The following is a 27889-nucleotide window of genomic DNA, read 5'->3' as shown; positions in this document are numbered from 1 at the left end:
TCTGCTCCTCAGGCACTGGACACACATCTAGCATTTAATGAGATATCTCAGATGGGTGAGAGATACCATTCTAAAGGCTTCTGCTTCAGGTGATGCCTGCAGAAGTTTCTTACAATCTCTGTCTTGCTGAAAGCTAAATGTCTGCAAATCACAGGCTCTCTGCTTTGTAATTTCAATACTGAAAAAAAAAAAAAGAAAAAAAAAAAGGTAAAAAAAAAAAGCAATTTTTAAAATTGGAGAATGCTCTGCAGTGCTTTGCCAGTGTCCCTGGCCGCGTCCCTGCCTGGCCGAGTGGCCATGCAGCAACCAACGCAAAGTCCAAGGATTCGCCACAGCAGCAGGGTTTTGCAAGCAGCAGAGTTGGTGCCGGTCCCAGAGCAGGGCAGCGCTGTGCTGCCTTTCCCAGGCAAGGGCTGTGCCGTGTGCCGCTGGCAGCGCCGCCCGTGCCGGGACCGGGACGGGCCGGGACCGGGACGGGACGGGCGGAGCAGCTGCCGGGGCTGGGACGGGACGGGACGGGACGGGACGGGACGGGCCGGGACGGGCGGCGAGCAGGCAAAATGGATCTGGCCGTGCTCTTGGCAGCGCTCCTGGGACTGCTGGTTGTCAAGGCTCTTTTGTTTCAGCGCAGAAACGCGAGCTCCCCTCCTTGCATCAGGAGCTGGATCCCTTGGTTTGGAGCTGCGTTTCAGTTCGGGAAAGCTCCCCTGGAGTTTATAGAGCAAGCCAGAAAGAAGGTAATGCGTGTGCTGTGCCTGCCGTGGGTGCGTGCTCAGGGTGGCTGCCTGCGAGGGGAAAGGCAACCGCAAACTTCTGCCTTCAGTTCTGCCTTTTCCTGACACCCTTTGTAACATTTAAACGGTGAAGAATCGGCTTAGTCCCACCAGCATTGGTGAGCTGCGCGTCCGATCCAGGCACGATCTCTGGTGCTGTGACCATCCTGCCTGGACCTCTGCCGTTTCGCTTTTGCAGTCTGGCTGTGTGTTAATCTTGGTTTCAGATACTGTGGAAAGCCCTGTGCCAAGTGCTGGGACCAGGAAACGACTTATTTGCATGCCTAAAGTTAGGTGAGATTTTTGAGCACCAGCTGGTGTCCCTCAACATTATAGCAACATACAGATGTGCTTGGCAGACAAAGTTTTCTGTCCTAAAAAATCTCGACTAAACACGGGAGTCAGGATTTACCCCCTGGACTTGAATTTCTTTTTCTGTGTCTGTCAGATAGAAAGAGAGCAAATTCTTAATTTCTAAATATTTAATAACTGACATAAACCCCAGCTTCCCACTTTCATTCAGGGATTATATCACCTGCTACCACAATGTCATCAGCCTTGAGTGTTCCATGCTGAAGGATCACATAGCCTACTACTTCCAAAAACTAGCTAAAAATGAAACCACTGTAACTCCTGAAATTTGAAAAAAACACCCCATCAATAAATAATGAATGTTTAAAATTTGCTTTCTCATTTTGAACAGCTAGGTTTCATATTTGTATTTCTTTTTTTGTTGTTATAAACTCATGTTAAAGCAGATTAAATCTGATATTTGAGAAGAGCATTATGTATTAAAGCACATTGGGTCCATTGTGGGGTAAGCTCAGAGGTATGATCTGCAGTTTCTCGGCTTCCCTGTGCTTGACAGGCCAATTTAATTTTATATTACTGTGTCTTTCCTGTAGCTTTCATCTGTGCAAATGCATACCCTTTGGCTCTGGGTTAATTAATTCTGGTGCTCATTTGCCTGGACATCCTCTGCTGACACATCTGCACACACCAGAAACACTTGAAAGACTTTATAAACTTCTGGTTTTGTTAGGACAGAAACTAGAACAAGAAACATTTTCAATAGGTGAAAACTCAAAGCAAGGAAGAAAGAGAAGGCTTTCTTACATCTCTCCCTTTACTTTGTTTGCTGGTAGGACCTTTCCTTTGACATTTAGCCCATCAGCTCATTGTGGCCTCTCCCTGTGGCCCCCTGGGCCAAGGGGAATGTCTTCATCCATCTCTCCCAGGCTGGCCACCTGCCTGCAGCACCTGGCAGTCTCCCTGCCACTTGTTTGTTGTCTTCTTCCTCTCCTTAAACCCTCCTCAGGCATTGAAAATCTCTCTCCCCTCCCACCTCCCACGCTGGCATGCTGTGCTGAGGCCAGGAAAAATAAGTCTTTTCCTGCCTGCTCCCTTTTAAAGGAGTAGGCACTGTTGCAGAGTACAGCCAAACAAAACACTTGCTGCTGCCAAAGGGGTCATTAACAGGCACTACAGGGCTTGCAAAATACATCTGCAATAATTCCAAACTCCTTGATGTTCCATAACAGGGTTAAGTGTCCTTAGTATGAGCAAGCTGCCCTCGTAAAAGGTGTTGCAGAAACAGGCATTAGGCAGTGTGAAACCTCTTCATCTTTGCAAGGTCTTTATCTTCAGGGGACTCTCTTGTAATGAGAAAGTTCCTCCCCTCGCTTATTCCTTCAGACTGTCAAAATGACAGTCATCTCTTTCTTAATTCCTTCTTTCTTAATTCCTTTCTTCCTTAATTCCTTTTGTATGTATCATTCACTGTTTTTTCTCTCAAGTCCTGGGTAACACAGTAAAGTTCCACTGCTTCCAGCCTGCCCTTTGCTTGGAGTTTGCTGCTTCTATTTTCCTCCCACAGAAGAACACGTGGGCTGGAAGAATTGTCTCCTTTTCCCCTTGTGTCGTCACTGGGACTAAGAAAAGAAAGTTCCCTTGCTCTAATGAAATATTTAATCTCTTTTCTAATAAAAGATACCACCTCTTCCTCCTAAAGTTGCCTGGTGAGAGAAGTTTTGCAGCAGTCTGGAATGGGCAGGGTGAATAACCAGAACTACCATGCAACATAAAATACAGGGGGGGCTGCTTAGTGAGGGGTTCAAAGGATGTGAACCCATCCCCACTTTGCCTCACAAACATGGTAAGAGTTAGTAAGGAATTTCAAATTCTTCTCATCAGTTTGCTAATTAGGCAAACAGGAAAAGTTCAGTTAAACCCAGGAGATTGTTGTGCACTGTCATAGGGACCTGTGGGATTCATAATCCCTCTCAGAGAGTGTTGATTTGGGACGAGCTGCCGTGTCCCAGGACTCTCAGCCTTTGTGTGGCTGGGGAGGGATGGCTCACTGGGTTACACTGCAAGGGGAGCTGGCTGGGAAGGCTTCTGGGGGAGCATTTCCATTGGCAGTGTCCTCAGCTGAGTCACTGAAGGTCTGTGACTGGTCCCAGGTGCTGCAGTCCCTGAGCTGGAGAGGGGACATGGCAATGACCCTGTGTGTGGATACCCAAGGGAGAGGAAACCCACCCAGTGCTCCCAGCAGGGCTCTTGGTGCAATGCAGCTGCCTCAGCTGGCAGTGGCTGCTCCCTGTCAGTGCCCCTGGGGAATATGATTATTTCCCTGATTTCCTTTGGGATTGTGGGGAACATCCTTCTGAAGGATGTTCTTTTTATTTCTCTGGAGTGTTACTTTCCTTATGCTTGAATCTGTCTCTCACCGTGTCACTGAAGTGTTTCCCAATCTTTGGAAAAAAAAAATTAGCTTTCATGAGTGAAAGCAGTAAATCCTAAGAGGATTTTTATTTTGCTTTCTAAATCCCTTTGTGTTGTGAGGTCTCCTTAAAAACTGTTCCAGAGCAGTAACCTGGGTGCAGTGCTGGCAGCAGAGTCTGCACTCCATTGGTACCTTTCCATAACACAAGTGCAGAACTGCCCCACAGCTCCTTTCCAGGAGCTGATTTTATTGCAGTGTAACATTACTGTAATTACACATTTTGACAGGTGATCAGTCTGGTTATTCAGGTGTGTGTCTGGGACAGCAGCCATTAGGAGATGCTCAGTAACAGGGTGTAAGAGGCACACCCAGGTGAGAGTATGCAGCCTCCTGCTTTTTCTTCTCATCTCCTGGTTTAGGGATTTTCTAGGCTGGAATTTACATCCGGATGATTTGACCTAATCTCTTTTATTGCCCTGTGTGTAATTTTGGCTTCACAGCAATGCACAGCAGTGAATCCATAATTTAATCATGACCCATATGAATAAAGTATTCTGTCTGGTTTTAAACCATCTAACTCCTAATCTCAAGCCCATTAGCTTTTACATTATGAGAAACTGAGAATAATGATTATCTTTTCCTCTTTTCCTGGGATCTAAATCCACTTAATCTCCTTTTATTGAAATATTCATGCATGTTGTGCATCCCTTTGACTAGCTCAGAATATCCTGCAGAGATGGAATGGGCAGAAACACAAATTAAATTGAAGATGCAGGCACAGGATGAGTTTAGGTGTTTGTTGTCCTTTTTCCTCTCCTTTCCTATCAAGATAAGAGCTCCAGATTAACTACAGAATTATTTGGTTTGGAAGGAACCTTAGAGATCATCTCATTCCAACACATCTGCCATGACAGGGACATCTTCCACTATCCCAGGTTGCTCAGAGCCCCATCCAGCTGCTCTTGAACACTTCCAGGGATGGAGCATCCACACCTTCTCTGGGCAACCTGTGCCAGGGCCTCTCCACCCTCACAGTAGAGAATTTCTCCCTAATATCCAATGCAAACCTACTTGCTTTCAGTTTAAAGCCATTTATTGGCACTTGCATAATAAATTTTGGAGTAATTTCAGAGTATCATTATTCTAAGTCTTCTTTGGTGACATTTCTAGGTCTTCTTATTGTTTAGACTCTCAAATGACTCCAGACCGTGAATAAACTTTTAGTTCTCCTTCCAAAGAATGAATTAGAAAAACTTCTAACTCCATACAACCTTATGTCTCCCTAAAAGCTGTACTGGGCTCTTTTTCAGTAACTCCTATTTATCCACTACCAATCCTAATCTTTATTAATGCTTACTGCAATTTTTTGAGTACTAAAATTACTCTTTGGGGCTTCCTAGGTCCTTCTGGCACCAGGTTTGCCTGTTCATCCTCCTGTTGCTGAGGATGATTTAACAGTTCACAGTAGGGAGTCCTGCAACTTCTTGTTTTAATACTTCAAGAGTTCTGAATTGAAATATTTATCACTGTTTTATCTAGAACTTGTTTAAGTCAATTCTGCTCAATACCTCCTTCAAAACAAGGTCTTGATCCATCAGTGTCAGTGAAAGGCTCCAGGGTGGGACTTGTCTTACACTGATGCAATCCCTAGCTCAGATTCCTTCCCCAGTTGGTTTTCTTACACCCTGAGTATCTATCAGGCTCAGCAGCACACTGGGAGACTTCTGCATCTGGCATGTTGGAAAAGTCTTTATTGTTGGGGTGCCAGATCGCCTTTGTTTGATTCTCAAACATTTTAAATAGTTTAATTTTTCACTGCATTTATCAAGTGTCATATTTATTTGAACACAAAATTCTGCTTTCTGAAGTTTTGTGTTTGAATATCTGCCATCACAGTGTTGCTCTGTGAGGCTGATTTATTTTGGAGAAGTCATCTGTGAAACTTTCATATTTTTGTTTTGTTAAATATTGGTCTAATTTTAATGATTCTAAATAGATTGCGGGAAGTTGGATGAGATTCAAACCCAGATTGTTTGTTGGGTGTTTGTAGTTACCAAGATGGTCACTGGACACAGTCAGTGCTGTCAGTGGAGTCCAAGGGCAGTTCAGCTCTCTCCAAAAACAGGCGTGCAGGGGATGGTCTGGTGAATTGGTTTTTAGGATCCCCTGACTGCCCAGACTTGATTTCTGTTGTCTATTATGGCAGCTCAGACATCTTGATCACATATAATCACATAAAATAAAGTCTTCCAATCTTTAATTGAGTGTGACCTTAATTGAATAATTGTTATTGCAGGTTGCTATTAGTTAAAACTTAATTTTATTTTAAAATTATTTTAACTACATTTTAATATTAATTTAAAATTTTTTAAATCTAATTTTTAAGCACAGTACAAATTCACTGATTTTTATGCAGAATGATGATGAGAACATGGACATCAAAAAGCAGTCTTAGAAATTTAGCTAATATAGAGTCACAGAATCACAGATTGGTCTGTGTTGGAAAGGACCTTAAAGTTCATCTTGTTTCACCTCCTGCCATGGGTAGTGGACAGGTTCTCAAAGCCTCATCCAACTGGCCTTGAGCACTCGTTATTAAAACAATATTTTATTTATTATCAGCCAGAGAGTTTGAACTGTCATTCTTTCTTTAATAAATTGCAGTTGAAGGACACAATCAAAATTCAGCTGATGCCAGGAGGAATCTTTTCCTTGCCTTCAAAGGGCTTTTGATGAAGGAGGATTTACACTACAGACACTGACAGCAAAAGAAATGGTTAAAGTCAGTGAGCAAGGTAGAATGATCTTTTTATGTCTACATGTGACAGACAGGAGATACTGCACATTTGTTTTCTAGTTTAGACTATTTACAAATATCAGGGATCATTTTAACAATGTAGGAACTCAGAACTGAATGTCTATTGCTGAAAATTTCAAGAGGGCTCTAGGATATTAGATTAAGAGAAGATGAAAGAATGATTTGTGGCATCAAAAACCTTCCTTGAATGTCAGTCAATCTGTTCTGCTCAAAGCTTGTTAGCTATTTTGATATTAGTCTCTACAATAAAGGACTTGGTATGAAGGGAAGGGAAGGGAAGGGAATCTGAAATACCAAAAATATGTAAGAGGGTGGAGTTTTTGCTAAATCAGTGTAGACTGAAATAGTAGGATTATGGATTTTTACAGTACTGGTATTTTGCTGTGGCAGCCAAGGAATGAAGTAGGTAATCCATCCATCCCTTGGGTTCTCTAAATTCATGAAAATTGTATTGCTTAAACTGCAATGTAATTCAAATATTAAGTGTTAATTTAAAAGAAAGAATCTCTTGTACTTTGCAAAAGGTCAGGCAGGCACATACCACGTTCCTTTCTGGTCATAAGTCTGCAGATTTGGTCTGATTCATGTTCATCTTTGTGCAGTTCTGAGCCAAGGTGTGCAGAGAGCAGGAATGACCAGGCCCTCCCTCCTGACCTTTCAGCAGCACTGAAGTTGTGCTGAGGCTCCTGCAAAATGTGTTAACAGTGTACTGACAGGAAATCTTTGTCTGTTCCAGCATGGGCCTGTGTTCACAATATTTGCTCTGGGAAAGCGGTTCACTTTTGTGACTGAGGAAGAAGGAACTGAAGCATTTTTTAAATCTGAAGACTTAAATTTTGAACAGGCAGTACAACAAGCTGTCAAGAATGCAGGTAACTGAGTCCTGTCTCTTTTATAAAGGAAACAAGGAACATTAAATCCCAACCAAATGCTTGTTGGTTTTTTGATCATGCCTTAAATGCTTATTTTAATCCATGACCGTGCTATGAAATGGTGAAATTCAATTTGGTGACCCAGTACTGTAAACCAACTGAGGGATTTGGATTCAGTCTCAAGGAATCAGAAGTTTCTGATCCAGGGATTGTAATTACTTTTACCATCTAGCAGCCCCAGTTTGAGATCAGGTCCTTTGCTGAGGCTGGACACCCCACCAGCATGTGCCTTGTTAAGAGCAATTGTAGGTAATCCTATCACTCCACTGGAAAATCAGCTTGCAGCAACAATTAGCTGCTACCCAATAGTACAACAGTACTAGAAAAGGATGAGGTGTTTATGAGGATGTACTACTACAGCATAGAGACACAAACTGTTTTTCTTTTGGGATAAATTATTTTTCACTTCAATCAGTTTTATGGTGCATCTGCACATCCCACTGGGGGAAAATCTCTGGACTCTTGGTTCTGCCATTGAAGCTTAATGAGGCAGGAGGATGTTACACAGACTGGGAGAAGCAGGGTCATTACCAAAATCTTTACACAGTTACAACAAAGCTTCCAGGGAATTTCACTTTAGGAAAAGAAGGTATTTAAATTAGAGTCAAAAGTTATGTGTAAAAATGTTCACTCTACCTTTCAGTGAAAAATCCACTTTCTAAAACGTTTCTGTTTCATTTTGTATTTAGTCTCTGTTCCTGCAGAAGCTTTTTATCAGAACCATGGTAATCTCTACAGCATGATGAAGGGGAAGATGAGTCCCTCTAATCTGCACATGTTCTCAGGCACTTTGTGTGAGGAGCTCCATGAGCACATGGCTCACCTGGGCACGGAGGGCACGGGCGACCTCAATGACCTGGTAAGGTAAGGGAGCTCTGCAGCACATCTCTTAACTCAGGGTGTCCTGTGTGGGAGAGGAATATTCGTGTAAAGCAGCTGGAGCTCAGTCTTGCACAAGTTTTGTCAGGATGCTCATCACAGCTTCATGGTTTCAGAGAATGGGCAGGTTTCATGTAAAGTTGTTTGTCTTAGGAGAAACATCTGAATTGCCTGTTTGGAGGAAAAAAGAAAACACAGCATGTTACGACTAATCCTGTTACCCAAAAGCTTCACATATTTATAAAGAACTTAGGAACAGACAAGAGGCTTAACCTTCTGCAGGCTGAGAACTTTTTGTGTTTGAGCCAAGCTTAACTGAGACCCTCTGCAACTGACTTGGCTGCCAGAACTTCACATTTAAAAAAAATTGTTTCATGTGACAGCAACAAAGCTTTTAACTTCTTCTTTTTCCCGATTATCTGAGACAACACATATATCTTGTCTGTCCCTCTGTATTACAAGTTGAATATTCATGGAATCACAGAATGGTTTGGGTTGGAAGGAACCTTAAAGATCCTCTCATTCTATTCCCTGTCATGGGCAGGAATACCTTCCACTAGAGCAGGTTACTCAGAGCCTCATCCAACCTGGCCTTGAAGACTCCCAGGGATGGGGATGGATGCTGCCTTTGGTTTGGATTTGTTTCTAACACCTCAGATTGTCTGCATAATACAGTAAGATACAGCTGTTACTGCAGTTAAATCACCTGGCACCTCTCACTGCAGTTACTGCAGTTTGGATTAATTAGAGGAAAATGTGGGGGAGAGGGGCTTTGAAATCTGGTAGGGGATAAAAGTATTGGAATGCAACATTCTGAGTAATTGTTATTTAGCTGCCTCACCATAAAATCCATAGAGCCACCAGATGGCCCCCTCTTCCTAATTATCAGAAAATCATAAAAGTGAATGCTATTCCCTGAAATACTCCTTTAGCAGCATCTGGGACACAAGAGTTTCTTGGAATACAGGAAGAGGGTCTGAGGAGGGAGCTCAGAATTTGCAGGATAACAGAGGAGCAAGCACAAAAGAGTGAAATGAAAAGAAACCAAAAAAGCATTATCTACCCAGGAAAGCTGCAGCCAGAAGAAGGACGTTTCAGGATGTTTGGTCCAGAGGTGTTTGTGCAATGCCCAGAAGGTTCATGTGGGTCAACCTGAAATGAGAGGGGTGGTTGATGGGGAGAAGGGGACCTCAGTGGTCAGAGCCTTTCTGCTCCTATTAAAGTGACCAAACCCTAACTAGTGAAGTTCAGCCTCAGGTCTGTGTATTTCCTGCCTCTGTTTAAAATCTGAAATAAGTGTGTGGGTGAAGTGTGAGCTTTGTGCCAGCCCTTCCATACTGGTGTGACCTTTGAGTCCCCCAGCTTCCAGGGCTGGCAATCCAGCGTGCTGCATCCTGATCTAAAACTGCTGCAACAGCTTCCCTGTGGCCCCTAAATCTTGGGCATCTTATCCTTGCAGGCATGTCATGTATCCAGCAGTGGTGAACACCCTGTTTGGGAAGGGCATCTGCCCAACCAGTCCAAGTGAAATCAAGGAGTTTGAAGAGCATTTTCAGAAGTACGATGAGGACTTTGAATACGCTTCTCAGATGCCCGAGTGCTTCCTGAGGTAAAGGGGACAGATGATGATTGTGGTGTATCCCTACAGACATTTATCTTGCTGCAGTATCAACTGTGGGAGACATTTTCCCTGGAGGATGATGCCCTGTTTTTATTGATGGTGTTCCCTCAAGTGAAGCAGGCTTTTAGCTAAATGCTTCAAAAAAGTTCTGACCTTGTCTTGTGAATTTTCCTGGTATAAAGCAGAAGCAATCTGGCTTAGGTGAGCAGAACCCAGCTTGGACCTGTCAGGGAGCAGCAGAATGGGGTAAAGGGCAAAGGCCTGAGCCTAAATGTGAGTCCCAAGCTCAGGGGACCTGCAGTGAGGTGTGTCTCTGTTCTTTTTCGCACCTCAGCTGCTTTCCCAATACCAATCCCAGGTTACATGGCTGCTGTGTCACAGAATTCAACTTGTGTAGAGACACCCAAGCCCTGAGGAGGTGATTCCAGACACTGTCAGTGCTCTCAGGGCCATCACTGCACCTTCAGCACCTCAAAATACCTTCAGAAAGAACTGAGGGTGCTCTAAAAAAATTACCTTATTTTCTACAAGAGGATCATTCTTGAAAAAATTGGCCTAAACAGTCTGTCCATATCAACAGTGAAAAGGTATGAAGATGTAGGAGTGTTGCAGTCCCAGGTCCTGGCTGCAAGAGGAGGTCTGGCCAAGGTGAAGGCCTTGGATGTGCTGTTCCTCATGCCAGTCATCACTTCTGTCAGGCACACTGACACTTGGCTCTTCATCAGCTGACTGCTGCCCAGGGGCTTTTGGAAAACAACCCAAGGAGTGCTTCTCATGGAAAAGGAAATGTTGGTTTGTGCTCCCTCAGTTAAGTGCTTCTTGTTTGTTGTTTTTCTGTACAGGAACTGGTCTAAATCCAAAAAATGGCTTCTAAAATTATTTGAGAAAGTAGTGTTGGATGCTGAGAGGACCAACCCTTCAGAGGCTGCATCCAAGGTAAACATCCGAGGCTAGGAAATAAGATGACTTGCAATGGAGGGCAGGAATTACTTCAACACTGGAAGAAATAACTCAAATATGTCAGCTTTCATAGCTATACCCAAATGTTCCAGTATTTCTGCCACCTGGAGTAGGACAGACCCATAACTTTAACTCCTGTTCCTCCATTTAGTTTCTTTTAAGCAATTCTGAGAATTAACATGTTCCCCTGAGGAATTTTAAGGCAAGAGTTCAGAGCTATGACCCATCCCCAGCCTGCAGTACCACGCTGCAGGGAGCAGCTGAAAGAGGTGAGAGAAAGACCCTTCAGTTGTTTCATTGAGGGCACTGTGCTGTGAAACTTCAAAACCTGACATGGGCTATTTATAAACCCTGGTGTAGAGTGAGCAGATCCTTCAACAGCTAGACTGGTAGAAAATAGCAGATTACTGGATTGGGAGCCAAGTACCCTAAATATTCATTGTGTCAAAGATGAGATAAGTTGTTCCCCTGGTTATTCTCCTTATCCCTGGCAGGAATTCTGCTGACAAACGTGACAGCAGACTGGCCTGGGAATTCTGATCTACCAAATGGTTGTAGAACAGATCATTTATACAAAACACGTTTTATTTAGACTTCAAAAGCTTTACATACTGCAATTTCTTTAATAAAACAAACCAGATTTGCAGAAAGAAAGAGAAGGCTGGAGTGGAGCTGGTGGGAGGTAAGAAGATGCAGGAAGTAGGAAGCACAAACTTGGATGGGAATTTGGAAAAAAAAAAAAAGCCACTTTTTATTCAAGGTCAGCCTTTCCCCCTCTGAAAAGTAGGCAGGAGGCTTTGCCTCAAGTGCATGGTTGCCCTGCATTTAAGGAAGTACTATAAGCAAAAGCTGATCCTAGAACATTACACAGTTGCTATAGTTTCAAATAATATCAACACATGGAATTCACTGCTCAGGTCACCAAGAAAGTACCTGAAACTCAGGAGTTTGTTGATGTATCAGACCATCTCTTTATAACAAGCACCTTTTTGGAATGAACAGAGAGAACATTTTCTTCATTTTTGTTCATTCAACTGAACATTCCCATTTTCGGGTTCTTTAAATCAGAGGTGTAGAATAGGGATTAGAATAGACCTTTCCTTTTTCCTTTCTTCCAAATACAAGCAACAATGGGAAGTGAGGGAACTCAGTCCTCTAAAACTTTAAGGAAATGGGGAGCAGTGAAGGTATTCAGGAGGGATTAATGTGCTGCCCTCTGCCTATGTGAGTCTCACTTTCTCTTAATAGCTGTCATTTCTACATCATGCTTTCCAAAAAAGCCATGATTAAAATTACTTCTCTTTGAGAAATTAGTCCTTAGGTTCTAGTAAGCTCTGCCCCAACTACATTTTAATATATTCCTGGAAATACAGATTATTTTCTTTTATTTTTAACAGACTCTTCTACAACATCTTCTGGATAACTTGCAGGGAAAACATCTAGGTCCCAATTATGGTCTCCTGATGCTCTGGGCTGCCCAAGCAAATGCTGTGCCTGTAAGTACATCAGCTACAGAAACACCTTCTCTCTCTCCTGTTCAAAGCCTGGATTTGGGAAGGAAAGGCTTTGAAGCAGAGGTCACACCATGGATTCCAAAGAAGGGATTATCACGCCCACATGCATCACTACAAATATACCCAGGCTGCAATGTCACAGAAGCAATGACAAGAAAAGCTCTTCTTGTATTTTTCCTAAATTATGTTGTCCCTTGTCATAACATTTCAGCAACATAAGCCTCACAGCTATTAAGATCACAGTCTTAAGCTGTGAAGAGCATTTAACTCTGTTTTGAAGCACTGTGGCTGTATTATAAAAAAAACATTTCAGATACCCTGGTGTTACCAATTGTAAAGAATATCAAAAGCATAATATAGAGTAACTTCATTTGTGTGTAAACCCTCAAGTGATTTTGTCTCTCTCATTTTTGGGGGATCTGCTGTACAAATGTCAGTGGAAGAAAAGCAATACTTTGATTCTAGAGCTGTTAAATTTTGTCTGTTAGAAAAAGATTTGCTGGATTAATGATACTGATATAAGTATGCTAACAAGCCAAATATATCTAACATAGCTTAGGCTGACCAAAGACATTTATAGGAATTTCTCAGATGAAAAATCCATAGCAGCAAAAACATCCTTTATTTACCATGACTACTAAGCTCTTTCCAGCACAGTTATGTCCATTACAGATGTGATTTAGAAAAACATGATAGTGAGTTATTTTTATATGTTCCCCTAACGGATATATCTATGTTTTTTGGAGATTGGATATTACTGCAGTTTAGCCTAAGGGAAATTCATCCATTTCAGTGAGGTTTCTGTGGATTCACGTGTTGGCATAAGTGGGAGGCATAGCCTGCTGTCTGTTATCAGGATAACTGACATTCCTTCCACAACACTTACTTCTGTAATATTCAGCTGTAAATAGACATACAGATATTTTTCTGTTTCTCAGAATAGTCACAACCACTGTTCTGGGGAGTGGAATGACGAAAGAAAAGGCCTTTCACCTTTCAAGGGCATTTTTTACAAGCCCTTTAAACCCTTTTATCTGAAACAATTCAGTTATCCCTTCTTAGCTCATGGAGTGAAGCCACAGTGTCCAAGTGCAGTATAGGAAAGCTAAACTACAAGATTTGCTTTGCAGAAGGAGGGCTGCATCCATGTCAGTCTGTTTGGGAAATAAAAATCAGAGTTTCTTACCAGCACAGATGGCCCATGACCAGATCTGTGTGCAGGCTGCACCTCCTGCTAGCTCAGCAAGAGGAGAGAGACTCCTGGCAGTGCTGCCAGTCCTTCTGCTCTCATCCTGCTTAAGAGGATTTTCTCCTTTCCTAAATTTCTTGATTTTCAACTTCATTGCATAATCAGTTAGCAAATTATTTCTAAAGGGGATATACTACTTCTTGTTTTGCTGTTAATTAAAACTTTTCCTGCCCATTTCAGTGTGACTCACTATGACAATGCCCTGCAAATGATTTAACCTCATTTCTGCAAATGCTAGTATGAATTTATTTCTTTTTTTTTCATTCCTGCAGCTAAAACTAATCATGCACAATGATTTAGTAGTTCATTTAACACCTAGTTATTTGAAAATAAAGGATTCTGTGTTTTAAAGCTTAAGGCCAAAGCTATATAATGTTCACTAAAGATAAGTACACAGCAGATGACTAAACATAATCTCCCAGGAGCTGAGCCTTTAGATATGGATTTACCCAGGAAGCACAGCTCCCCATGCATCTGAACTACAACAGGCACATACAAAAAAAGTGCAAATGTTTTCACCTGCCTCTCTGATTTGCTGAAAAGATACTGTCATTCTGTTCCATGTCCCCAAATTCAAGGATTTCCATCTCTGTTTAGGTTGCATTTTGGACCCTTGCTTTCATACTCTCTAATCCTGCCATTTACAAGAAAGTCATGGAAGACCTGGCTTCTGTTTTTGGCAAAGGAGGTAATAAATCTGATTTTGTCCTTTTGAAGCTGGAAGTGATTTATCCTGTGTTGGCCCAGCACAGGGCACACTTGGTCAGTGTGTGGGAACAGTGAGTGTCTGCTAAAGGTGCTACTGATAGCATGGAGTGCAGCTCTCAGGTCTTTACTCAGGATATGCTCAAGACATATTTTTAAGCAAAAATACCTCTGATGTTAGCAGAAAGAAGCTAGGAAAACAATAGTAGTTGTTTGTTTCTTCGTTCCTATCATTTTAACTTAGATTTGTATTTCCCAGTCTTGTGTTTTTCCAAGCACCTGTGATAGGGACAGATGAGATCATTCAGTTCAGGTGCTTTTCATGGTGTGCTGTTCACCAGAGTTACAGCTATTAATGAAAAAAACAGGCTAGGAACTGTTCTCTTTTCTGTCATCAGAGGCAAATTTTTCCAGTATGCTTCACCCCCATGAGTAGCCTGTTCCCCCAAAAAGCAGTCACATATTAGGAGCAGTCATTCCCATATGCAGTCCCTGGGACCAGAGTTAAATTTTCACAGAAGACTTTTTATTGACATGGGTCAAAACTGTATCAAGAGATATGTCAGTAATTAACCAATAAAGAAAATCCACAAAGCCTTTCTCCTGGCCTTGTTTCATTTGCTGATGTTAACAGAGCCCAAGAGCTCAGCCATGAGACATTCTTGTCTTGGTGCTTACAGCCCCTGAGATTTCCATGCAGTGTCCTATGAAAGCACAGAAAAACTCTGAAGACTTCTTACTCTCAACATGGCTTTGTTTGGCCCCTTTTGTCTAACTCCATATATGCACCTACTTTAGAGTTATTGTGTGGCTTTTCTTAAATTTTACTGATTTATGGTCCATTTATTTACTTTGAAATACAAAGACAAACAATGAGTATAAACAATGCCTTGAAGTCTTGAAGTATTTCACCCACAGTCCTAAAGCAAGACATGCCAGCCTGTATCAAAAGTATGAAGTGTAATTTTTACATGCAATCTTCTTTCTCATGCCATAACAGGTAAAGATAAACTGGAAGTCTCTGAGGAAGATCTGAAGAAGATCCCTTTCATCAAGTGGTGCACTTTGGAAGCCATACGGTTGAGGTCTCCAGGTGCAATCACCAAGAAAGTCATAAACCCAATTAGAATTAAGGTGAGGTTTGGTTGTGAGGTTTTTTTCCCCCAAAGGATACTATGTGATTTGTCTGGAAAGGGTCCTCCCTATAGATCTGGGTAAAATTACAGTGGTAGAGATATTCCCCAGCTTCATATATATATATATTCTTTTTAACAGATTTATTCATCATCATTAATTTATGAGTGGTTTGGATTCTCCCGCTCAAAAATCAAACATTCAGTTTTGAATTGATTTAAGATTGAATTGAACTAGATAGTGATGGCACATAAAAGAGGAATCAGATACAACAAGTATAGTAGAAGGAACCACATTTTAGTAACTGATAAGACTCCTTTTTGTCCCCTTCACCACCATTCAGGAATCTGGCAAAGAAATGTTTGGGAAAAACCCACACTCTTAAAGAATCAGTGCTCATGACTATTTGAGATTACTGATCAAATTACTAACATCTACTGTCACAGAAGGCTTTCTTTGAATTTCTTTGTATTGAAGGAATATTTAACAAAATATTTAGAGACAGCAAAACAGCTCACATGGTCAATTAAGAAGCAGGAAAGACAGAAATGATGCTTCTGATCTTTTGATACCTAAAAGAACCCAAATTAGAACACAAATAATTTTTTTTACCTTCTCCTCTGGTTAGGTTTTATGGAAAAAAATGGCAACAGCAAGAAAAAACTTCAAACATATAATATAGCCACCATGGCTTTATCACCTTCACTTGCCTTTTTTCTTAGCATCTTCTGCTGATGGAAGAGAAGTACCAAGGAGGGACTATTTTGTGAGATTTTTAGCTCTTTTCTTAGAGTTTTTTTCTTCTTTTCAGAATTTCACCATCCCTGCAGGTGACATGTTGATGTTGTCACCATATTGGTTGCACCGGAATCCAAAATATTTTCCTGACCCAGAAATATTCAAACCTGTAAGTTGTCACTCTTAGTGTGGATATTTTCCTGTCTTCACTTATTTTACAATAAAAGCACATGGACAAATGTGCTTAAATCTGGCTGGAGAATGGCCTTGAATACAGAGAAGATGTGTACATAAAGGAGGAGCCTGTAGGAATAAAAAAGACTTTTAAATTCAGTTCCAGGTAATATGGTACTACTTTAATATCACTTTGATCCTGACCTTATCACTCTCTGCAACTTCCTCAAAGGAGATTGCAGCCAGGTGGGGGGTCAGTCTTCAGGATGAGAGGGACCAGTCTTAAATTGTGCCAGGGAAGGTTTAGATTGGATATAAGAAAACATTTCTTTGCTGAAAGATCTCTTGACCAAAGTCAGGTACTGGAAGAGGCTGCCCAGGAAAATGGAGGGGGTCACCATCCCTGGAGGGATTTAAAAGATGTGTAGGTGTGACACCTGGGGGTGTGGTTTAGTGGTGGATTGGCTGTACTGGGTTAATGTTCTTAAACATCTTTTCCAACCTAACCAATTATGTGATTCCCCGTATTCTTCTCTCCCTGTTGGATGATTTCTCGTAGGTATTATCTCTGCTAATTCAGTAGTTAATCTAGTTTCTTGATTATTATTCCACTGCAGGTGGCTGTGTGGGCAGGCTTGTAACTGCTCTTTTTAGCACCATCCAATATAGAACAGTTTGTCTTTTTTATAGAAATACATCAAGGAGTAATTTAAACAAAACTTCCCTTCTAGCAAACTCTTCCCAATTTGAAACCCTTTTAACAATTCCTGCTTCTTTGAAATCTGAAGCTGAAACTCTGATGCAGCAGCTTATTTTTTTTAGTAACTTTATATCTGAAGAGCAAGTTAGCTTGTTTTCTAGAAACTCTCCTTAATTTTTTTTTAAAGAGGAATAGATGAGTACTCCTTGGACAATGTCATTCCAAATGGATGACATTGCTTCATCACCACTGCGATTTTTTTTTTTTTTTCTTTTTTGGATTTTGGACTTTGATGCTGACAAGTTTCTTCCTCAGAAAGCTCAAAACAGCCCTAGCTGAAAAAAAAACCTAAGATAGATAAATACAAGATTATGTCTTCTCTGGGACAGCTTCATCAGAGGAGTTCACCACCAGAAGCTTGACAAGGTGTTACTTGGCAGAGTAGCACTGAGTTTGTGGAGGCTGGTACAGTTTGTCACCCAGCAGTCATGAGATTTGCTTCTCTCAGTGTCACCCACCAAATCTTCAGCCCATATTGCCTTGTTCCTTGTGTTGTCCCTTTCCTCTCAATTTAGGATGGAGCAGGAATCCCTTTGGTTACAGACAAGCTGTTTTTTGTGGAGAATCATTCATCTTCTCACACACTGGCTTACACCAGTTAAAGCTCATAGACCTTGCATTTGTCTGTGCAGCGTGTCTTAGAAATGTTTTTTTTTGTGCAAGGTGTGTGAGCTATTTGTGTGTCATGACACAATTTTGTGGCTGAGGCTTCTCAGTACTGGTTGAACATTTGCATTTATAGATACATATAAAAGGAAAAGATTGCATTTTAATAGCTCAAGATGCAGGATTTAGGAAGTGGGGAGGTATAGGGGGTATAGGGGTAATTTTGAAAACTTCTCCAGCGTTTTTAGGCACCAAAATGTGTTTCAAATGGGACCCTCATTTCTTTCCTTGATTTGATGTGGACTTTTGGATCCAGACTCTAATACTAACAGGTTGAATGCAAAAAAAAAAAATGGTATTAGTGCGACTTTGTATTGAGGATTAGCTGTCCAAGAAATAAAGTTAAGCTTTATTTATATAAGACTGATTTGGAAAAAAAAAAAAGTTTCTTCCCACAGGATCGTTGGAAAGAGGCAAATTTAGAGAAGAATGCTTTCTTGGACAGCTTTGTGGCATTTGGAGGAGGGAAGCATCAGTGTCCAGGAAGGTCAGTGAAACAGCTGGGGTTTATTTATTCCCAAAGCCTGCAGAGAACAACTCTCTTGAACTGAGCTTGTCTTACTCTTGGAGATAAAGTGTTTGCTTTGCTCTTTGCCACTCTCCTAATGTTCGGCATCATCTGCACCTTGTTTAAACTGAACTGAAAGTGGTTTCATTCCTGGAAAAGACAGGTGAAGTCACAATGAACAGGCAGAATCTGAGACCAGTGTATGAAGGGATACTCCCCACCCAGGGAGGACATTCAGCCTGGCTCTGCCCCTGCTGAGGTTTCTTTTCATCAAGGGAGAGTTGCTCCACTTTCAAACTCACCATTTTACAGACATAGTTACTTAGGTTGCCTTAAAGCAGTTCTAAACAAACTTACAGAACATTTCTCAGGTCTGAGACTCTCCATCTTCTGTGGTGCCACTGACATCTCTGCTGATCTTCAGGTATCTTAGCTGGCTCCTCTCTGAAACTGGTCTTTGCATTAGGGCACACAGTATTGTATAATGGCTTAAATTGCAGATCCTGTCTCACTTCACTCCTCCAGCAATGCCAGCCTTGGTACTTCCTGCATTCCCTTTTGCTGTTTTCTCTGCTGTCCCTCTTCCTGGAACAAATCCCAGGGAGCCAGCTGCTCCTCATTCCTGTGTTCAAACATCTCTGTGCTCAATCCTCTGCCTGCAAAACCTGGGCTCCTCTGAGACAAAAGTCTCCTTAGAATCCTTTTATCTTGAATTCCATGTGGAGCAAGGAATCTGGAAGGTGTTGAAGAAGATCTGCATTCTGCAATCTGCACCCTATGGCAGGCTAGTGCCAGATAAACTTTGTGAAGGCATTAAAGACATGAGCAAAATGAATAAATCTGCTTTCACTGTTTAGGCTTGCCAGAGGGAAGTGCTCACTCACTGCTGTACCTCAGTGGCTTGTACCACATTCCTGAGCTAAATCTGAGCACAACCTCATTCCCAGCAAGGGCCACAGCAAAATTCACAAGAGGCATCTGCAGGTACAGGGAAAGCTACAATGTTTCTGAAAGCTGATTGTTTATGTATCCTGACCTATATCTTTGTTCAGGCTGTTCTCTGAACTCTGATAACATCTTTCAAATTAAGTTTTTGTTTAGAAAGAAAAGTATAACATTTCTACAAAGACAACAGATGGAGAATCTTTTTCTTGCTGAGAGACATCAAAGTCCTTTCAGACCCTTTAGCAGTCCACATGGTAGCACACACCTTCAGGTTCTTCAGGAATAATTGTAAAAGAATAATGTGATGGTCTTGAAAAAAAATAACATTAAATCAAGGGCTGTATCAAGGATTGCAGGTTGCAGATTTCCTTCATATGACTGAATGAAACAATATTTCAAGTTTAAGATGCATTTGTATTTATTTGAGTACTGAGCTTATAAATCAAATATATGAAACATTTAATTTCTCCATTGCAAAAGTTCAGTATAAAATTAAAAGCTAATTTAATCAAACTGAAAGCTACTAAATAACTTACCTGTCTGATGGGGGAAGAGCTCCCAAAAAGCCTTTTCCGTGCCAAATTTTTTACCTAAAAGAAATATTTGATGTCAGTTTGACTACTTTGGTTGAAGCAGGTGGTTACTGCCTGTTTGATTGTGCTTGTCTTGCATGGATGTGCACTGGGGTCCAGGGCCCTGCTGTGCAAACAGAGCTGGCACTGGAAGAACCCACCCTTGCATGGTGCTGCAGGTTTGGAGCTTGGGCTGCATCCCTGAGCTGGGCTAACAGCCATCAAAATATCTCTGCACTGCATTCTCCTGAGCCAATGCCACCAAAAGCTCAAGGCAATTCCAGTGGGAAATCACAGGGATAATTTGGGTCTGAAGCTGAACAACAAGGATCTTCTTTGTGCTGAAAGAAACAAGGATTTTCTCACTCCAGAGCCCAGGGCAGCTCCATGTGCAGAGCCTGCTAGTTCTGCAGGAGTTCCTTGAGTCTGTGAGGCTTTTTAGCTTCCCTTCACACCTGCCAGGCCAACTCCATGGGCAGTCATGCAGCCTCTTCCCTTTTAAATTCCTCCATAACTGTTTTATCCAGGTTTCCCAGCATTTCTCTGTAGAAGAGCAAAGTGTTATTACTGTTTTAACTGGGTGTTTAAGATGTGTCTAAACTCTGCAAGTGAGTAATCCCATGACCTTGCACAGGTGCACAGTGGTAAATGCAGAAAGCTCTTGTACACATCAGCATTAAAAAACAGTAGCCTGGAGGATTTTACCTGCAGTTATCCAAAATCTTCTCCAGCCTAAGAAACACCTTTGAGAGAGTGTTACAGAAAAAAAGAAATCATGCCCTTGGGTCTCCTACTGCATCCTAATGCTGACGCATTAAATAATAACTCCCACTGTCACTGCTCTCTGATGTCACCAGGCTCCCAGCTGCATTATATAACTTTATATAGCACAATTAGTCATATGGCCTTTTCTGTGTTTGACTGCCTTCTCACTCCTAGGAAGTTATTTCAAGTTAGCAAGTGTTAGGAGAACATAAATGTTTATACAGTGGAAAAATCCATAATGATAAGGAGCTGGTTTAAAATAGGTGTCAGAGGGATACTGTCAGTCCAGTGTTTCACCAGAAAGAAGGGGCAGCTGCCACATTCATGTTCTTTTTTGAGTAACAAACCTGAACAAACTACAGCAGTTCTCCTATGGAAAATAAACTTTCAGACAGAACTAAAGCACAAAGTGTGAAATGTGTCAGACACTCTGTTTCTTACCTGACGATAACACACACATGATGGTCAGTCTGGAGGGTCAGTGTTTTCCTCCCTTTTCTTGCAGGTGGTTTGCTATCATGGAAATCCAGCTGTTTGTTGTGCTGTTCCTGTACAAGTATGAATTTGTGCTGTTGGATGCAGTGCCAAAGGAGGTAAGAGATCCATGCATTTGTGTAGCATTCCCCAACTTTATATCCTTCATTCATCAGGCTCAGCTGAACAACCATGCTCAGCTGTGATTAGGAGTATTATAAAACATGTAACAACTCCATCTTTGTTGTTACTCAGTAGTTACTCAGAAAATTCAGAGTAATTCCAGAAATTCCAGTTAGTGGGGCTGCACTGCCTATAAAACAAAGTGCTTACAAGAATGTTTTGTCTCATTGTTGCTTAAACATTACTAGGGATTTGATAGTTGTTGCTCACAAAAACAGCAAATATGGAATGGGATCATGAATACTTTCAAGATATGGAATCACATGTAACACTCACAGTGCTCTTCCACTACATATTCAGGGGTGGAATTAGGGTAAGACTGAATGAGCAGCTGTGACACAGAAAGGTTTACCCTTAAGGGAGAATGGCACAGTCTCCACTTCATTATTTGAATATTTTGTAAGTATTCAAAACTGTGAGAGTTTCTTAAGAGCTCATGTGTCACCCTGACAGGGTAACTGGAATAATAATTAAGCATGGGCTACTCAGTGACTTTGGCAAAGCCAAGAAATAATTCTTGGTATTTGGTCTTGGTTATCTAAGACTGAAGATGCAAGAATGTTTATATCTTAATGTTAAAGCACAATGGTAATTCCATTAACTGAACTATCTGATATATTTTTTCTGGTTTTGTGCTTTCTTCAGAGCCCTTTACATCTGGTGGGGACACAGCAGCCCATGGCACCATTACGGGTCCGGTATAAATGCTGGGAATGAAAGTTGTGCAGCACTGACCTTTCTTTGCCAGCCCACGCTGGATGGATGAACCACTGAGCTGCTTCCCAAGCCCACACCCTTAAACAGGTTCTCTGCCTGCAGAGTTCCTGATTTCTGCTTTCAATGCTGTGCCAAACCAGTGCAGTTGTGCCTGTGCTCCCCCCAGCTGCCCACCTCCCAGTGCAATCCAAGCTCTCCTGCTGCATTCATAATTTGTGGGTCATTTATTCACAGACTTTGCAAATCTGATATACTAAACTTGCCAACCAAACATTCAGGACAAAAAGCTGCAGTATCTGGAAATCCTGTGTGGAAGCTGTGCCAGAACCAGTGGAGAAGCAGCTCCCTTGGGCCAGGTCACTGCTTCCTGCAGAGCACTCTAAACCAAGGCCAAAATGGTGCCTCATGCTAAGAAATCACATTGGTAACAGGAAGCAGCTCCCTGATGCTGGTGTGCACGAAATCCAGGACAGTCTGAGCTGAGACCTCTGGATCAGCTCCACATCGTGATAAACTGTGGTGACTTGTGTGTCACTGCCTGTGTGGGCAGGTGAAAGTCTGGCTTGCTCTGCCTACAACCAGTGCCAACTTCTTGCAAATAAAATGAATTTGTAATGGAAAAGTTGCAAGTGTTTGGGATCTTGTTCCATTGGAGCACCTAAAATTTCTGCTGGGCTTTATTTTGCTCCACAGGATTCAGAATCCGTCCTTGCATGAATTTGCAATAAAAGTTTGACCATGATGTTCGGCTTCCAATAAATAGTGATTGCAAGGAAAGCTGTTCCTGCTCATAAGACTGGTTGTCTAATATCTAGAAACTTTTGCTTTCCCTACCACATGAGTTATAGGACAAGTTGCACAAATACAAGAACATTTAATCCTGTAAAGAATACCTAGTAAAAGTTGTTTGAAGAAGCTGACTCTGGGGTCCCATCACTGCCCTGTTGTGGATGACAGCTCCAGGCACTCAATGTACTTTCCAAGGTGGAAAAAAACAAGGGAGGTGGATTAGTAAAGCAATGTGGTGGTCAAGTGGTAGAGCTAAAAGGGGTCTTCTGCCTGGAAAGAATCCAGAAGCTTCTAGGGCAGGGAAGGACTTTCCCATGGGACAGGGTTAAATAGGCATTAAAAGGTCATCGCGATGCCCTGCGCAGGAGTGGATTAAGAGTATCTAAATTATTCCTCTTCAAGTGCTTGTCCAATCTGCTTTTAAATACAGCAGTGCCAAATTTCCATGGGGAATCTGTCCTCTTACCTGACTCTCCCTGCTGTTAGAAAGCTGTCCTACATATCAGTAGCAGGAGTCAGAGTAAGGTTTTATCCATGCCGTTAACACAAGACTCTAAGAAGACAAAGATTTTTACCCCACAGAGAAATAAAATGTATTTCAAGTTATCTTTTTTATTTTTACCTTCTGTATGAAGTCTGGATGTTGAAGGGAAAGTAGTGGAGCATCCCTCAAAAAACATCTTAGAAAATACAGTTGTTCCTCCTCCACATGTAGCAAAGGCCAGATCTACCTGATAAATTCCAGTGTCGAAATAAGTGAAACAATGGTAAGAGTTGTCTTAATGAGGCAGGAAATCTGGTGTTACAAGGAATGAGAAATAAAATTCTGTTACATGAATTTTCCTTTAATAATTGTATATCAAAAAAGTATTTCAGGGGAAAAAACATAAGGAAACTAACACATTCCAGCCAAATATTTTTTTATACTTTTGAAGACAGTATAAACATTTTCCCTGAAATAATGAATTTCCTGTGGAAATATAAAACTCCTGAAAACATTTTGAGTTAGAATTGTTGACCTCGTGTAAGTGAATCTTCTCCAGTCAGCGCAGTGAAAAGATCACCCACAGTATCAGCAGCCACCTCCCAGAATAATCACAACTTCTTTCAGGTCTTCCCTCTAATGAGCCTCCCCAAAGGCCCCTCTCAAGTATTTCAAGTGGGTCTTTGTCTTTTCTGTGCCACTGATTGTCACAGAACCCAGAAGTTTAGGCATAGCACGTACACCTCCTCAAAATAGCTGTCTGGGGACTAAAAGATAGTGCTGTGGCCATTGAGAGGTGGGCTAAAAATAATGCCTTCCCCTCAAAAAGAAATTAATTTTAAGGCCCTTGCTCTGTGCTGGGCTTAGGCACTGTGCCAAGCAAAACTCGACTTAAGCATGTGTTTTGCCTTAAACAAACACTTAAAATGGATCTGGGGAATAAGAATGGATTTTGATTTAAGCACAGGCTTAAGTGCTTTGCTGAACCAGGGTCCAAAAGCCTCAGTCCCTAACCTGTTGTTTACAGTTAGTCTTGGCATCTGCATTACAATTTAAAGGACATACAAAGGTTAGTGGAAATACTGAGGTGGCTTTGCTCATTTTATGTGAACCTGGCACACATGAAAGGATTTTAGGATGCATTTATAGCCCAAACCAGTAGGCTTTGTTGGCAACAAGCATCTTTCCCAGTTATTTGGTACATTCTAAATGTGTGGCTCATCACATTGCAAAAAATACTCCCTCTCTGCCATGTGGTAGAAGGGGAATTGGACACAGGAAAGGCATTCAAAAGATAGCAAGCACTTAATTGCAACAGCCAAGGAGAGGCTTTCATCATGTGGCCATTCTGGATGACAATGGATATGCAACTGATTGGCACAGCATTATTTGGGTTTTTCACTTTGATCATAAAATTACTAGGAAAGGCTTAATGGAGTTATAAATATCTTGTTTCCATGAGAGTCCTGGGAGGATAATTATAGCACTGAAGTCTTTACAAAGATAGAGCATTTATAAAATGATATTATCTGAGGTCTCCAATGGATAATGCAGGGAATTCTGCACTCTATTCCCAGCTCTCCTATTGACTCACTGTGCTCTTTGGGTGAATCACTTCATCCCTGTTTCCTCACACTGGGGTAATTATCCATGGCTGCAAAGTCTATATGGCTTAAAAGGTGTAAGTGTTGCTCCCACCCATCAGCACTCCTGCCTGGTTATGGATAGCAATGGCTGTCAGGAAGGCTTTGGATGAGTTACATGTTTTCCTGATGTGTGCTACTGGTAAATTACACTACTTGTAGAGTTATAGTCAAAACACTCAGGAGAAATATTTTCAATCTCTTAATTCACAGTTTTTAAGAGGATGATGAAACAGCTGTATCCTACAGTCTTCAGAAATACTTTGACTTTAATGCAAACCTTGTCATTTAAAGACTATGGACAAATTTCTTGAGTGAAAAGACAACTTCCTTTCATAAAACCAACCCATATGGAGGAGCATTATCTTGAATGCTGACTAGCAGCTGCCTATGAGTAGGAACTACAGCTATACTCTAACATTCCTAGTGCACTTTTATTTGACCTTTATTCTGGAGACCATCAATGTTCAGAAGAACTTTAAGTGTGTCCTTCTGTTGCTTGACACCAGAAGAAAATCCAATTATTTCCAGTATCATGACATGGCCCCTTGAATGTGATTCCTAGGTTAAAATGGATAAGCAGTGCAAGATACTCAAGAGTTCTGCTCTGTAAGTAATTCATTAGAGCTGAAGATATTGCCTTTGATGCTCTTCTGCCCAAACCTTAATATTATAATTTACTATTTTAAGCTTGTTTATGGAACTGGAATAATACGCAGATTAAAAAGGATAATTACTAGGGCGTTTTCAGGCATTAAAGCTGAGGTTTGAAGTTCCTTTTTCTGAGAAAATAAACCAAGGAATGTTTTACTATCTGAAAACTTGGCAACTGTTTTTTGCTTACCATGAAGTGAAATCAAGCACCACTTTGTTAAAAGCCAGTTTCATCACAATGATCAAGTTGTTCCTTCAAATAATAAAGAGGTCTGAATCAGCAGGAGATGGTTTTATTCTGTCCTTTGTCCTAAATATTTCCAGCAGACTCTGGCCTTGTAGCCTGGTTCAGAGGTTTTGTGCACATGCACAGTTTGTACTTTCAGGCTTGTGGGTCTATAGGAAATGAGTTCTCTCCACATCCACAAGGCAGGGCAAATCCAGGTGATTTGTTGCAATCACATCTGCAACAGGGAAGGAACTTTGATCCCTCCACACAGAGATGTTCCAGCACTGGCATCTTTGTACAGGAGTCAAAGGTGGAAGCTGGGGCTGTCCTGCCTGCTGGGTTCTGAGCTCTTACAGCCTTGGAAGGTGCCATGTACTGGATGTCACAGCCTGGGAAGATGCCATGCCACTGGATGTCTTGTTGGGCTGGCTGAAAAGGACATTGATGGCACAGCAGGCTGCTCCCCAAGCTGGCCCTGGAGCAGTTGAAGGGCACAATCAGACTAGAGGCCCTGCTTAATCTATCCATCTTCCATTTACTGTTTCCATCCTCCCTAGAAACTTCAATAAGGGCTATTTTTCCCCCTTCCCAGCTCAGCTGTAAACTCAGCTTACATTTTCCTTCAGGTTTTTAAGACATCCAGGCTGCCAAATACCTGAAAAGCTTAAAGTTGGAGTGCAACACTGCAAGGGTAAGCCTGGCAGATCAGTGCCTCTGTAGGAGATAACTCCTGAATGGACTGGCTATCCCTTCTGGAGCCTTCCCTCTGGCTGATGTGGAAGGAGGACACTCCTTAGAGGTTGCTCTGGTGCAGTGACTCAGTGCTGTGGAAGCTGTGACTGCCCAAAAATATCTGTGTTGCCAAGACTGTTTCCATTTTGCCATCCCCAGTGTTCCCCTTGCACAAGGACTGGCAGGACAGGGGCACTGGCATCATCCACTCTCAGTCACTGATGGGATCTCCTGAAAATCAGTGCTGAAATATATAAAAGCCATGATATAAATACAAGCAAACACAAAGATAAAGTGTGCAAGCAAACTATGTCTTAGTAGAAATGTTGAAAAATTAAGTTTTCACTTCTAGGCACAATTCAGGCTCAAAAATACAATCTCAATTGTTACTTACCTGCTTGAGCTGCTTATTTTCTATTAACTGGATGTGTATGTGTGATTGCTGACTAATAACACAGCCTTCTGCTTCCTGTGATACTCCAATTATGCCTTCAGTAGTCACTTCAAAGTGTCAGAATAATGAATGAAAATTTCAGAGAAGCAAGAAAAACACAAGAAGCCTGAAGATCATGAATCACACTTAAGGAGACTGAAACATTAAAATTTTTAAAAATCATTTCTCAATATAAACAAAGCTCCTTAAAATGACATTTTGCAAAGCCTTCCTGTGTCAATCTCCATAATTAGGGATAAAGATTAATAAAAGGCAAAGAAATATCATACAGTGGACTTCTCCATCAACCTGTCTAGCACTGCTTCAGAACTAGGGCATTTAAATTCTACTTCTCAACAATTAATAAACATTAATTACCACAATATTTGGTTTAGAGGGGTAAATTGTGTCTTGCAGCAAATTACACTCTGTGGCCTTCTAATTAGCACATATAAAAATAGATTTTCAGGTAGCTTTGTTTTCTTAGTTGTTTGCAATCTGAAGCAAATTAAATAATATATTCAAGCTCAGTCTGTATTTAGATACCTAAATAAGCATCTTGATTTTTCAGAGCACCTACAACTCTGAGAGTCACACAGTGCTCCTGAAAACCAGGCCATTTATTTAGGTGTCTATATTTAGGTACATGAGTTTGAAGCATTTGGCTTGAGGTCACATAGCTATGGCTCATTGCATTTTTTTATTTCCATTTGGGTCACAATGGGCAAGTCACTTCTAATAATTCTCATCATGAATGTAAGAAATAGCAGGAGAGGTGGTTAAGAATTACTTACTAAAAGCCATCATGATGTTTAACACTTCCTCAAAACACATGAAATTTCATTCATGGAGAATTAAAATCTAAAAAAGATAGAAATCAGTTCATCAGAAAGGTAGGACAGTGTGTTCAGAGACTGAACTTATGTTGTGGTTAAACTGTGCTCATTTCCTGGATTGAATTTTCTGACATCTTTGTCATCACCTCTATAACCCTGTGATCATTTCGACAAACCAGATTTTTCAGCTTCCTGTAGTTTGACTGGGTAAATCCTAGAAACCAAGTGCTTCTACTTGTTAACACATGGCAGCAAACCACAGTTTATTCTTGAGGAA

At 41.4% G+C, this 27889-nt stretch overlaps 1 protein-coding gene and 1 long non-coding RNA gene across 5 annotated transcripts; one reads left to right on the top strand and one right to left on the bottom strand.

Annotated features, from left to right (window-relative positions):
- The first annotated feature begins 508 nt into the window (after positions 1-508).
- Positions 509-22608, top strand: CYP39A1 (cytochrome P450 family 39 subfamily A member 1). 2 transcript variants are annotated; one of them, XM_079298417.1, is made up of 12 exons: positions 509-737; positions 7053-7188; positions 7938-8112; positions 9587-9736; positions 10591-10684; positions 12106-12204; positions 14069-14159; positions 15177-15310; positions 16122-16217; positions 18047-18135; positions 20944-21031; positions 21741-22608. In XM_079298417.1, the coding sequence occupies exons 1-12, from the start codon at positions 561-563 to the stop codon at positions 21810-21812; spliced, it is 1401 nt and encodes a 466-aa protein (XP_079154543.1). In that variant the 5' UTR covers positions 509-560; the 3' UTR covers positions 21813-22608. The 2 variants fall into 2 exon arrangements, with proteins under 2 accessions (XP_079154543.1, XP_079154544.1); XM_079298418.1 differs by lacking the exon at positions 18047-18135 and having other exon boundaries at positions 21741-22434.
- Positions 22118-27638, bottom strand: LOC306798408. 3 transcript variants are annotated; one of them, XR_013773334.1, is made up of 3 exons: positions 27571-27638; positions 26738-26844; positions 22118-23397 (listed from the first exon to the last, which is right to left on the bottom strand). It is a non-coding gene; the product is annotated as an uncharacterized lncRNA (long non-coding RNA). The 3 variants fall into 3 exon arrangements; XR_013773335.1 differs by lacking the exon at positions 27571-27638 and having other exon boundaries at positions 26738-26976; XR_013773336.1 differs by lacking the exons at positions 26738-26844; positions 27571-27638 and adding an exon at positions 25573-26364.
- Positions 27639-27889: the final 251 nt, after the last annotated feature.

This window comes from Erithacus rubecula (genome assembly GCF_903797595.1).
Source record: "Erithacus rubecula genome assembly, chromosome: 2".
Taxonomy (NCBI): domain Eukaryota; kingdom Metazoa; phylum Chordata; class Aves; order Passeriformes; family Muscicapidae; genus Erithacus; species Erithacus rubecula.
The sequence above is the reverse complement of the archived record's forward strand: the minus strand, read 5'-3'. Positions and strand labels throughout refer to the sequence as shown.